This window comes from Callithrix jacchus, chromosome 1 (assembly GCF_049354715.1).
Source record: "Callithrix jacchus isolate 240 chromosome 1, calJac240_pri, whole genome shotgun sequence".
NCBI lineage: Eukaryota > Metazoa > Chordata > Mammalia > Primates > Cebidae > Callithrix > Callithrix jacchus.
The window spans coordinates 14,532,931-14,546,828 of NC_133502.1; the positions used below are offsets into that span (position 1 = coordinate 14,532,931).

General features: G+C 40.9%; 1 protein-coding gene across 50 annotated transcripts in view; it reads right to left on the reverse strand.

Annotated features, from left to right (window-relative positions):
* The window catches only part of DOCK9 (dedicator of cytokinesis 9), a 295,684-nt gene that overhangs the window by 50,538 nt on the left and 231,248 nt on the right, over window positions 1-13,898 (reverse strand). For 20 of the 50 annotated variants that reach the window (XM_054244912.2, XM_054244598.2, XM_078371685.1 and 17 more), the window contains 5 exons: window positions 12,376-12,509; window positions 10,265-10,379; window positions 6,529-6,595; window positions 5,031-5,078; window positions 2,382-2,518 (listed from right to left, as the gene is read on the reverse strand). In XM_054244912.2, coding sequence (XP_054100887.1) covers window positions 2,382-2,518; window positions 5,031-5,078; window positions 6,529-6,595; window positions 10,265-10,379; window positions 12,376-12,509 — 501 coding nt within the window. Of the gene's footprint in view, window positions 1-1,793; window positions 1,838-2,381; window positions 2,519-5,030; window positions 5,079-6,528; window positions 6,596-10,264; window positions 10,380-12,375; window positions 12,510-13,898 lie in introns of all 50 variants that reach the window. The other 30 variants (XM_054245273.2, XM_054245030.2, XM_078372637.1 and 27 more) reach the window with 2 other exon arrangements.

Sequence of the window (13,898 nt, forward strand, 5' to 3'; positions counted from 1 at the left end):
TCTCTCTCCTCTAATTCGAGTCACCACCACAAAACCCATTTGCAGTGGGAAGAGCTGCCGCACATCCAAGTGGATAAGGTTATTTATTCACATGTGGACTATTCATTTAATTTTTGCTTGTTTTCTGTGTTTCCTAAATGAGTATCTTTGGAGGTGGAGTCCTGGTGTACTTAGAATTTGTTTTAAAGTCCTTCAAGGTTTAAGCGTTTATTTTAACTGATAGTGAGTTAGCCTCTGTGTTACAGAAAGTATGTGAGCAAAGGAGGTCCAGCAGGTCCTGTTTATCAGTAGGATTGAATTTCTGCTGCTAAATGGGAAAGGAAAACTAAAACTAAAAATTAAAAAAAACTTTTTTTTTCTTTTTTCTTTTTGGAAATGGAGTTTTAGCTCTTGTTGCCCAGGCTGGAGTGCAATGGCACAATCTCAGCTCACCGCAACCTCAGCCTTCTGGGTTCAAGCGATTTTCCTGCCTCAGCCTCCCGAGTAGCTGAAACTACAGGCATGCACCACCACGCCCAGCTGATTTTCTATTTTTAGTAGAGAGACAGTTTCTCCATGTTGGTCAGGCTGGTCTCGAACTCCCGACCTCAGGTAATCCGCCTGCCTCAGCCTCCCAAAGTGCTGGGATTACAGGCATAAGCCACCATGCCCAGCCGGTTTTGTTTGTTTTAACCCCTCTTCTGCAGAGCTAGTCAAAGCCCCAACAGAAAAGATGTTAAAAAAATCAAATCCTGTAGCCTTAAAGGTGTCACTAAATTTACATTCTATAGCTAAGTGTAGAACTCAGAACTAGCATTTCATGGCTACCAACTCAGCATGTGGCAGACTGACATTATCTAAATTAAGCCTGGGATTAATTTAGACTATCCTCGTAACAGTTCTTATTTTTCTATTTTTTGAGACAGGGTCTTGCTCTGTCACCTAGGCTGGAGTGTAGTGGCATAGTATTGGCTCACTGCAACCTCAGTCTCCCAGGTTCAAGTGATTCTCACGTCTCAGCCTCCCCAATAGCTGGGATTACATGTATGCCCAATACACCCAACTAATTTTTGTATTTTTAGTAGAGATGGGGTTTCACCATGTTGGTCAGACTGGTCTCGAACTCCTGGTCTCAAGTGATCCACCTGCCTTGGCCTCCCAAAGTGTTGGGATTATAAGCATGAGCCATGGTGCCCAGCCAATCTTCATAACATTTAACCTTGATGGGGTAGAGGTGTGGGAAGCTGCTTTGTTTTGATTCCTCAGGTGTCTTACTTGGAACTATTATTAATACAATGCATTGGGAACGTTGCCTTTACTCTTGGCCTGCATTTAAAAAAGAGATGTGAAAATCACAGTGAATGGAATTTATTATTAGACATGATGGGAGGATATGAATAACCATGTATTAAAGACAGCCCTTGGAATGAGAACAAATAATTGTTGAGATAAAACAATCACTAGCTGTGTCATGCTTGGAGAAGAGAGAGAACAATTTGGAGAACACATGCTAGCAGAAATGGGATTTATTATAAATGATCTCATTAAATTTTCCTGTGCTGCATGGTTGATATCTTTCAGGTGTTCTGCTCTGAGAAACCCTTAAGAAAACACTTAAATTACTAGAAACAGCACACAATGCCTTGTCTCCTCTACTAATTGATAAAAGGAAATTAAAATTATGCTCCCCTGTGTTGGCAGACTCTATTGTGAAGTTAGAAAGGCCCAAAGTTAGGAAGGCAAGATGAACAAAAAGGTCTTGGCTTGCAAGTGAAGCGGCCTCGTAAGCAGACTTCAACCTGATTAAATCTTACCATTGTCTACAGAAATTCCAAGCACACTTGATATCTTTCTCACACTGAAAACACAGAAAAAGTCACTTTGTTATTGGACGCTTTTCCACACTCTCACAAATTGATTCATGGGCTTTATGTTTTCACAGCAGTGTAAGGATTAACATTCATTCAGAGTTGGAATGTCAGAATGTGGACGCTTGATCAATTACATGCACAGGATCAGGAAGGGTGAAAGAAATCCATCCCAAATGTTCTCGGGAGTTGCAGGGGAAAACCAACTTTAAGTTGGTTCTAGGTGATGAATCCAAACATTATGTTTAGAATACAGGAGAATGGCTGGCTATGGACCTGGCCAAGTTTTGTTTTGGGGATAGGGAAAGGGTGAGGCACTTTAGTGCTGTAGTTGAGCGTGTTCCACATTGTGTCACTCCCAAATGCTGAGGACGCTCCTCCAAGGAAGGGAACTGTGCCATGAGCTCTTCATCCTACTTGCTTTGAGCTAGAAGAAAAATCAAGTTGATGATATGGTAGGTGTGGCCTGGGGCTCTCCCCTCTGAGATGGCACATAGATGGCTGGCTGTTACGATGGCGTGTCATGGGACTTACTGTGGTTAAAAGTGAGAGAGTTATCCAGGCTGCCCAGCTGCTGCAATCTGGCATGCATCATTCCTGTTCTGTTACGGGAAACAGGCAATGTCTGAGATTTTCGATCATGAACTATGGGTCCCAACCCCTCCTGGTTCCTGCAACATGAGTGAAATGGGATAGAAGCAAAAGTTAGACGTGTTACACCGCAGCGAGACGGGGAGCGTTAGTGAAGCCAGGACATGGCACGAGGGAGATGGCCATGCACTGACCGAGCACGGCGGAGCAGCCAGAGACACAGACAGATGGCAGCTCCTACAAACTTCACGGCAAAGCACCTGATGACCCAGAAGCAAAAATCAGGCCAAAGCAGGGAGCTTTTTATTTTTAGAAAGTACTTTAGAGATGCTACTTTGAAAAAAGTGAGCATCACTCCAATGCAGTGCTAATGGTTAGTGTTCTGACAACTGACAAAACGTCACTAATCTTTTTGGATTATAGATGTTCTGAAAGAGCTAAAGACATGTATTTTTTTAATTAAAAAATGCATTGGAAGACACAGAGAACAAACATGCAATGGAGGGGATTATATGAGTTTTAACACCTTTATTCTTACCCAAGCAGGAAGGAGAAGAGCCACACACTTTGTTAAACTTGTCAGCAGTCAAGTGGAGAAAACAGAAGAGTGATTTGGGTTAGCAATCAAACAGCTAACTTCCTGCTGTGTACCATCACCAGAGCAGATGAAAATGAGACCAGGGCTGCAATGACACCTGTCCCCTGTCCCAGAGCCAACCGTCCCTCTCACTGTGTTATTGTGTGTAGAAGAACAGGGACATGCATGGACTACCATCGACCGCATGCTGCTGGGTGACTTCGAAGTGACAATGAGAAGGCACAGGGTTCATCGAATTGGACCACCATGGATGGCAAACATGTACAAGGTTCACAGTCTAGTTCACGATCTGATTCACATGCAGCAGAGACCCATGGCAATTTTTGTATAGAGCAGAGCATATCTTTCCACAGTGCATGGAGCAAAGTCACACCATCTCCACTCCCTTTTCCCTTGGCCCATCTGTTTTTAAGGCAGTCTACACTTTTATATGCAAATATATACATGGTGCTTATGAAATAGGAAGATTTTCTTTTAAGTAGTTAAATTTATATCCACTGGAAAAAAATAAGTTAACCATTTTACAAAACCCGATTCTAAAACATTTTGTTGGGACAGAAATCTTCAGCTTCCCACATTCACCGTTTTAAGCTGTGAGGCATTTTATTCTACTTGGCACAGTATTCTCCAAATGCCATCTTGTGATGTAGGTGTCACTGCAAAAATGAAGCCAGCCTAGCACAGTGGCTTTCTGTTACAGAATTTACTGTTTGCCCATCTTCATGGGACAAAGTCAAGAAGAATATAAGTCAAGGTAGGAGATGTTGTTGGTATATGGACACCTTGTATATACTTGCATTTAGTACTCCAAAATGCAAATATAAAATTACTGTTGTGATCAAAATAAGACAGTTAAGATTAGAGAACTTTAAGGACTACCACATTTCAATGAAAAATAGAAAATATTAATAGGAGGAAAGCAGAAAAATTCTAAATTTGTTTCTTTTAAAAAGAAAACATACACCTTTACTTCTTAACATAAAATGTAATTCTGAAAATTTCTCAAATATCCCCAGAAAAGAACAATGTTAACATAAAAAGAAAATCTTCACATTGAAAGAGAAAGTTTATTAAAATTCTCTGGCCTATTTCATTGCTGTAAGACAAAATTATCAATATATAGAGAAACCTCTAAATTTTTAAGGTTTTCTTAAAACATGTTTACTTATAATAAAGCTGTTAAAAACAACAGTAAAAAAATATATAATACTTAGACCAAGACCCCACTAATACACTAACAAAGAATGGCTCACAACACAGAAAAAAACAGACAGACATTCCAAATGGCAATGAGGCAGGAGGAAGACCTTGGTAAGGACAAGAGGTGCTATGAAGAAATGCCAAAGAAGGTGCGTCCAGCCACACAGCCACAAAGAGTTTCTGGGTGGCTGGTTCTGAGGGCAAAGTAGTGTGACGCTTCTCACCAGGGAGTCCTGGCCAAGAACGCAGAGCGCTTATCAACCAGTCAAGAGTAAGAAGAGGAAAGGCTCCATTGCAGAGAAGGTTTGTGGAAGTCCACACAAATTTGAGATGGACTGAAAACATGCTTTCATTAAGAAAGAAGAGTGCCTAGGTGAGATTTTTAGTATCTTTGTAGTTGAGAGCAGGAACCATCAATGTGACCTTGGAAAGTCAAACACAGGAAGAGAAATCATTAAGGAACATAGGGAGAAGAACTGGGGAGAAGAAGCTGGGAAGGAGACAGCACAGTGCATGAGGAAGAGTTTGGACAAGAGGATGGAAGGGTAGCCACAGTCCGCTAAAGGAACACTTTCCAAGAGACACGCGCGAGGTGAAATGAGACAGGAAGCCTGGAGGAACGCCGACCAAAGACGCTGCCGGGCTCCGGGGTGGTAATCCAAGCACTTGCCATCGGTCCTCACGGCCACTTCCGTGAATCCCAACCGCCAGTTGCCACTGATGACCATTCCCACACAGTCAGAGCCAGGTAACACAGAAAACAACACATTTCAAATGAAAACGCCCCACAGTACCTGGCTATGTACCGCTTCCCCATGTACTGGAACTGGTGCAAGCAGACTCTGCAGGCAAGATGAAAAATTATTAGGGAAATGTGAAGAGTAAATTATTTTTAGGATGTTATTCATCCATTAACAATAACAAATTCAACAAACACTATGTCTGGCACCAAAGTACATAGTGTGCCAGACATATGTACTTCATTCATTCAGAATGGGTTTCGGGAGTCCTCTGAAAAGTCCCTTCACACCCAGGGAAATGTATTAACCTGTGAGGGAAGCCCCATTTTGTGTAGCTATCAGTGCTGTGGTGGCTGGTTAAAGCATCACAGCTCAGAGGCCCATGACTGACAGGACTGTCCATCGACTCAGGAGTAGGGATTCACTCCACCGCCGCGTGCCTGAGAAAGCGTGCTGATGACCACACACTGTCCCAAGTTACTTATTCATCCTCATTCACATCTATACAAGGAGCTCTCCATTTTGGCTCAAGTATATGGACTAGACTCCATACACACCAAGATATATTTTAAAAAATATCTGTAACAACATTGATGCTTTTTAAAAATCATGTATTTAATGTGGTAGTTAAAACAATGCCTGGTGAGCTCCTCTGGTGTTGAATCTCATTTCACCACATGATAACTCCCGCCTTTAACTCAGCAGAGGTCAGGAGACTATGATCCAAGACTACGAGCCAAGTGTCCTCTGAGGGTCAGGCCCATGGTCTCTCACCTGTAGTTCCAACATACATGAAGCTCTGAAAACCAGCTTCCTCCAGAGTTCATGCAAATGCATTTGGGACCAAAGTATGACCCAAAATAATAGGCATAAAGCTACTTATAGTTATAATTTATCCAATTATTATGAACAATAACAGTGCTGCAGAAATATTTTTTAACTGTAGAGAGATGCTGCTGGGATGTTATGGGATACAGTCTATGTGTAAATTTTTCAGAAATCCAAAAAGTTCTGAACTTGGAAAATCATCTGGCTCCAGGAGTTTTAGATAAGGGATTGTAGACTTATGTTTCTAAAAGTAAAGAGCTTAAAGGAAATCAGAAACTTACATTGATGAGCCAAAATAAGATAATAAAGATGCTACATAAGATTTCACTTTTATTTCTTATATTTTAAAATTATAGCAATTTTCTGACCCAGTTTCTTCATCAGCTTAAGTTAGGCTCACCTTGGAAAAGCAGTATCTACCCAGTTCAGCTAATAAATTTTGTGTTATTTTATTAAGATGGCTTATACACATAAGCAGTTATACACATACACACACCCCTCATGTAAAACAAGCACATCTCTGTAATACTTTAAGGGTGACCACTGATCACTGGGTCATAAGTTTTGAAAACATGTTTTAGGGCTAGGTCCATGAGAAAGGGCTTAAGGAGTAAGTGAGGATGTGACATACACTACTTTCCTGGTTCAACTACATAGTATTCTTCACACCTCTTAATGATCCAGAAAAAATCAAGAGGCAATGAGCAAAGAGAAAGCTACTTACTCAGATATTGTAAAAAAATCCATAAGTTCAGATGTTGAAGCCTTGTTCCAATACGTAAACAAAGCATCTAGAAAATAAACATTTACTTAGAATCACAATACATATCATATATATTATGGAGAATCAGCTATTGTGAAGATGGGAAGAGACCTTGGAGGACAGGCCTCCAAGCCCTTCACCCGCCCTCTTTTACAGCTGACCACTCTAAACTGGATATCACACACCTGAGGCCTATTCAACGTCAAGATGCTGCATTTGAACATCTGAACTTTAATTCCATCATACCTCATCTAGTGCTGTGTTCTAGCACAATGTTCATTTAACTTAATGTGGCATGCTCTTAAATAGACTAGAAAATTCAGAGAATACATGTGGACATATAACCTAAAGCTGGGCTCTCCTGTCTTCTACTACAGGATCTCTTCCCAAAAGGGAACTTACTGAAAATCTTTGCATATTACACACATAATTGTGCTCTTTGAGTTTTAACTGAAAAATACAGCTTGGATCTATCTCAAGTTTTTCCAAGCTGAATAATACTCCTTTGGGTGTTCAGACCGTAAGTAAGTAAGTCTCCTACTGATAGCTATTTGCTGTTCTCCCCACCTAACTTTTTGCTATTATAATTATGTTTCAGTGAACATCCTTTTATGTGGGTCTTTGCATGCATGTCTAACTATACCTACAGGATAAGTTCTCTGAAGCGAAATAGCTGTACCAATGGTGTGAGCATTTAAACTCCTGTACATACCGTTAACAGTTGAGTAGTACTGTCATTTGAGTGCTAACGTTTGATAGCTAACGTTTTTTGCATCCTTATATTTTACACTGAGGTTGAGAAATAGGTAGAGATTTCTCTTAGGAAAAGGCCAGAGTCTCTGTGGTCTGAGATGAGCAGATAGAGTCACTGTGGGGATGCTGATGGCTCCTGAAGATGCATGGCCACAGGCTTTCACTCAACACTTGTCAAGAACAATGACAGGCAGGAATGACATGAGATATAGACTGAGAATCTGTTATATGCCAGGCACTGTACTAGGTACTCTCACAATTTCACATAGATTGTGCCATCTAATCCCCACCATATCTGGGGCAGAAGAAAGTCCTCATTTACAGATGAGCTAACAGAGACTCAGAGAAGTTAAGCAATTCTCCCATTTACCAGTCTGAAGAATCATGGTTGAGTGGGAATTTAAATTGCATGCATCTGATTCTAAAGGCCACTTGGCCTATTAGACCCGTAACAAGGGTGGGCCAGGGGCTTCCATCTTTAGGGGTTTTGAGTTTAGATTCCAGAGGAACAGACTCTGGCTACTTGAGGCTGGCCAGCAGGATAGGGTGAGCCCCCAGGGAGCTCTGTGTGTGCTGGAGAGCCTGGTAGGATCACCCTGCAGGCCTCTGTGGTCACCCTCAGCACACACCAGACAGAGGGGCCAGCAGCATGGGCACTGATGCTGCCATTCCTTGCTCTGGGCCCTGGCTACTGGTTGTGGAGAGTGGGAAAACAAAGATAAGCTCCATGGAGAGGGAAATAGCACAAGAAGGACCTCGAGGAAGGGCCCAGCATGTAGAAGGTGTTCATTAAATATGGAATAAATGAAATAGTAGCTACAGAGTTACACAACTTATTTTGGTTGTCTATGTGGTAACTATCTCTGGAGGCAATTTCTCTCCCTAACCCATATGACACACAAAAGCCAATTGTAGCTAGATTTTGAGAGTTAAATGTGAAAATATAAATAACACTGCTTTCAAGGAATATATGAGAATATCTTCATGACCCTGGGGGTTTGAGAATATTTCTTTTTTTTTTAATTTAATTTTTTTTATTGCATTTTAGGTTTTGGGGTACATGTGAAGAACATGCAAGATAGTTGCATAGGTACACACGTGGCAGTGTGATTTGCTGCCTTCTTCCCCTTCACCTATATATGGAGAAGATTTCTTAAACGGGCTGCACATACAACAAATTCTAATTATAAAGGGAAAACAATAACTTGAAGAAAATTGAGAAGAAATATATTCTAAAATCGTTTTGAAGAAGTGGTTTGATTTTAAAAATATGTGTTTGACTTTAAAGAATAACTTTCACTTGAATTCAAATGTTCTTGTATATTTGTCTTTAAAAAGCAGTTATGTTCTTATTTTAGATCATATTCAGTATTTGAAATTTAAACTATTTTAAAGAGAACTTTAAACAAAAGAAAAACAGGATTCTAGTGCAGGCCAGCACTCATTATCACCATGAAGCAAAGTTTAGAACTTTGGACTTAAATGGGAAGAATTTCAACTTTATGAATCCAAATATCAGACCAAGTGCCCTGTGCTAGTGGATTTGGTCATCATTCCGGGAATGTCTTGTTCATCTGTTCTTTTTTTAAAAACAGCATTTTAAAGTAACAAATCAACAGAAGAATGAATTACCCAGTCTTTATTTTAAGGGCAAGCAGGTTTTTTTCTACCATCTGAGCTAAAAAGTCAGACTGTGTGTTGGCTTGGGTCGGGGGGAAGAAAAAGGCTACTAATGCTGCTGAAATGGAAGCTTGATATAAAAGAAATTCTACTTTCAGGCAGAAATACCTTCCACTGGATGTTTAGCACACACCTCCTGCCCCCAGATACGAGCAGCACAAGAGGCCTTCAGGTTCTCAACAAATGGCACTTTGTTTTCAAGAGAGTTAGTCTTAATTCAATCACCTTAATGAAGTTCACAGCATACCTTTTAATTCGTTGTAGAAAAAATAGGATTTTTGCCAAGGATAAGAACTGTGACATTGTATAATGGGATTGTTTATATTACACAGCCAGATACACAGATGAGCTAACAGAGTTGAAACTGTCCTGTCATACACATTTGCAAGCCTTGTGTGGTCCAGATAGAGCATTCATAGTTCTGCTCATTCTTATTTTAAAATATGGTTGTCAAACCCTTAAACAGAAACATAATCTATGATGATACCACCATTTCCATTAGAAAACTAAAATAACATCTCTCCCTTCCAGTTTGAGCCAGGAATATCATACACACTCTAAATGGAAGGAATGCTTAGGTCTCCCTACAGCATATGTTCTAATTCCAGAGACTGACAAACACACTTATGCAAGTTGCCAGTAAGTTTGTTTGGACAAATAAAAAAAAAATTTTTTTTCATGATGGAGTCTTGCTCTTGTTGCCCAGTCTGGAGTACAATGGCATAATCTCGGCTTACTGCAACCTCCACCTCCCTGGTTCAAGCAATTCTTCCTCAGTCTCCTGAGTAGCTGGGACTATAGGCGTGTGCCACCATGCCTAGCTAATTTTTGTATTTTTAGTAGAGACGGGGTTTCACTGGATTGGCCAGGCTGGTTTCAAACTTCTGACCTAGGTGATCTGCCCTCTTCAGCCTGAGATTACAGACGTGAGCCACTGCGCCCAGCCTACAATTTTTTTTTAAGTCAAAACCTATTTTATATATGTGCTTCTATCTCCTTTAGTTAAGATGGTAGGTTCCAGTTTAATATAAATTTCAGAAATAGGCCCATCCACATTTTAGAACTTATTTTCTAGAATAAAAATAATTAAGGACATGATTTTCCCACAATAAGGCTCTTCTATTAAATTTAGTCAATGAATATACCTTTCAAATAAGGAAGAAAATCCTTTGAAATTTTTGTATCATTTCAACTTATTACAAGTTAAAAACAAACTAACCAAATACTGAAACAAGCAAAACAGAAATCTCATATTTTAACCTACCATCAGACATGCTCTTTAAGATGTACAGGAAACACATCAGTAGGCTCTTAATCTCAGACTGGTCAAGTTTGTCACAGCGAACCATGGAATTTCCCAATGTGCTATTTTGTTGGTGCTAAAAAGAAAATATAGGTGATTTTTCTACTTAATTATGGGAGGAAAATGTGTTTCCCTTTTCTCCCTTGGAAGAGAAAGATTCTTAGAACTGAGTCAGATCATACACATTGGAAAGTGCAAGTAACTTGTTGACAATTAAACCACAAGCACCCTTCACGCAAATATAACACACTCAAACGCCATCCACAGAAGCCCTCGCCTGTCTCCTCAGCACACTCTCCTAAGGGACAAGCAGAAGGCACAGACCTGTCACAGCTTTAGCTATGCCAAGTAAAACCTTCTGAGATGCCAGCATATTGAAACCTCATGCAAGAAAGTATGTGTGCTAGGATCAAGAACAGGAACCGTGACTCAGAAGACACCGCACAACCAGCCACCTCCTGAGGACAACGGCGATGGCTGAAACAGCAAGTGCCTGTGGTGCTGCTGTGCCCAAAGCCTGGAGCCCAGGCACCATCCAGGGTGCATCACGGGGTGTGCTGTGGGCACTGCTCAGGGAACACAACAGGCAGGTGCCTTATGGGGACAAACAGGGACACGTCAGCACAGCATCGCCAAAGGCCCTAAACTGATGAGGTCACTCTCTCATCAGCTTAGCTCAACACTACAAACGTCAGAAATCTTGGGGCAAACGAGAGGACAATTTTGCCACTAGGCAGCAGTTTCTCCTGGAAAAAAAGCAGAACAAGATTCTCATCATGTGATTGCAAATGCAGGAGATTTAAAAACTCTCCCAGTTGAATTTCCATTGAAATAATTTTTTTTTTTTTTGCCAAATATCAAAGCAAAAAGAACAGTGAAAAAAAAGATGTTTTATTCAAGGTGCTGGTGGCCAATTGAAAAAAATTATGCATGTATATATATATAAAATGAACAGGCTTAATGGATAAAATATGCGAATCTTTTTATTTACAGAAAAAACATAGGGGCTTCTAGTGGCGAAACTGGTATGGATGCCTCCTCTCGCCTGCCCACTTGATTAGAGCCACTGGAGAACTCAGTACTTCCGGCAGCGGGATGCAGAGTGCAGCGTGCATTGTCTCCTCTGGCAAAGGTGGAACCGTTAGAAGGGAAAAATCCACAGTGACCCGGTTTTTCCTGGCTGACTGGCAGCTCTCCTCCTCCTCTCCAGCACTGCGTATGACACAAGCAGAGTGCCTTCGGAGCAGCTTCTCCCTCTACACATGAAGGCACGTTGGGGTCAAGGGCTAAGTACAGTATGTCATGACACACCCGCACCGAGCTGCTCACACCTCAGCAGAACTGCAGGTAACGATAACCATGTCAACGCCAGCCACGGATGCATGACAAGAGTGCAACCTGCTGCTGAGGAAGGACATGTGCTGGGGACAAATCCCTAAATGGCTCAGCTGTTTATTGGAATGGGCGCTTGCCTGTAACCTGAAGTAACTTAGGAAATCTGTGCCTACAGTCCTACAAATCTACCATGGCACCAGGTTTAAACCAAAGCTTCATCCGTTCCTACAAAGCTCCAAATGGTCTGAGTGTTTAGTAGCTTTAAGAAAAAAGGCTAAGTTTGAGGAGGAAGTGTTGTGTTTAGGGTAGGTGCTGTGTGAATAGAGTGATTTCTTATCCCTGAATCACCAACATGATCAATTAATCTCTGGAGCTGGCTTCAGACCTGACATCCTTGTGGGTGGACAGCTGTGTTGGTGACAGTGTCTCTGGTAGAAAGACTACAGGGAATTGAAAGGGGCAGCATTTTGAGTCACTCCCTGTCTAGCCCACCAGAGCCATTCATTCAAGATGCTCCACTGCAAACCCTGTCTAGGCTATGAGGTCCTGGAGACAGGAATCAGACCATTTCAAGGAATAGGCCCCAGACTTAGATAAAGCTCTCAGGTCAGCTGGGTGGTTTAGGAGAAAAAAAAACAGAAGGTAACAATTAAAAGGTACTAGAACATGGAGTACGTTTACTTTGGGCTAAATTCATTGATCATAAGAAACACTTGTGTTGGGTGAAAAGCAATTACCTTATCCAGGGAATTGCTCTTCTCACTATTCCTCTCTGGAAGGCTATTACCCGAATCTGTGCTTATGAGAGATCCTCTCGAATCAGCATTTCTCACGCTGTTGATGTTTGGAGTTGAGGTTGTATATGGAGAAGCTAAACGGAAATCAAGCCAAGAATAAAGTTTTATTAAGATGGAACAACATAAAGATGAGTATTGGACTTTAAGAGAAATTGCTTTTATTGCACTTATTTTTTCTGTTAAAAAGCTGGTTCAAGAGTTGCATTCCATTACTTCACCTTTAAAGAACCAGATCACAAACAATGAGATAAAAAGAAACTAGTCTGAAACATTCAGATGTAAATATCAATTCACTTATTAGAAACCACCTTTGATTGCTAAGACTAAGAGAACACACCTGTTTCAAAATGTGATGGAAGAAAGACTTAAAAAAAATTAAAAGATAAATCCACCTAACTATCAAATCACAAAATTACACCATACAACAACTTGTAGTATTCAAACTGATAATTAAGCCTGAGGTGCCTACCAAGCTCTGAGGGATGTCATGGGGCATTTCAAATGCTCAAGAACACAGTGATAGTGACCTTGGCCAGAAGCTGCTGTTTCAGCAGCAGATTGGGCTATGCTCCTTTTGAAGATAAGTTTGTGGAGCTGCTGTGATAAAAGGCAAGTGATCAGTGTGGGACAGGAAATGCGAATGGTGCTGGCCAATCTGACCCAAAGGTTGAGAAGCTGTGCCCAGCGAGTGCACACCACCCATTCATGGTTAGTTGTGGCTATTAAAAATGAAACTAAAATTTTTTTCTTTAAACTGATGTGTATGATTTCTTTTAAGTGCCTACTAAATTGTCAGAATATAAGTACTTATTAAGTTATTTGATCCTAAGTACCCAATAAACAGAACTGCTGGGTGTGTCTTTTGGCCTAGGGATGCCATGAAAAGAGAGTGACACTAAGGGTGCTGTGAACGAGGACTGTTTGGGAATCTCCGCTGTACACAACTCTGAGAAGAAAGGAAATCGAACCTGGAAATAAAAATTTGTGACGTCCATGAAAAAAACAGCATTTGAAGGCAGAAGTTACTCCCAATCTTGGTACTATGTAATTTTTTAAGGTAATAGATTGACTTCCTGCTTAAGTAAGATTTAAATAAATCACATAGCTTAAAATGACTTTTTGGACTTGTACATTCTGTGCTGAACCAAAAGGTGTGCCTCCAGTGGAAAGGCCCGGCTGGCTCTGCAGATGGCGTCAGATTTGGACTCTGGGTCTGGCAGCTGTGAGCACACATCCTCCCAGACCCAAGCTGAAGATGCCATTACTTGGCACTTCACAACAGGCTGGTCGTTTTCAGATCTCAGTAGGCACATGAGCGGCCATGGACTGGGAAACTTCTAAGTTAAAAAATAAACAAACATCTAAATAAATATAGCCAGCCCCTAGGGTGCACCAAAAATATGTTTGAAAGTTTCTTGGTTGTTGCACTTCTAAATCTGATGGCCAATGGCATACATTCATCA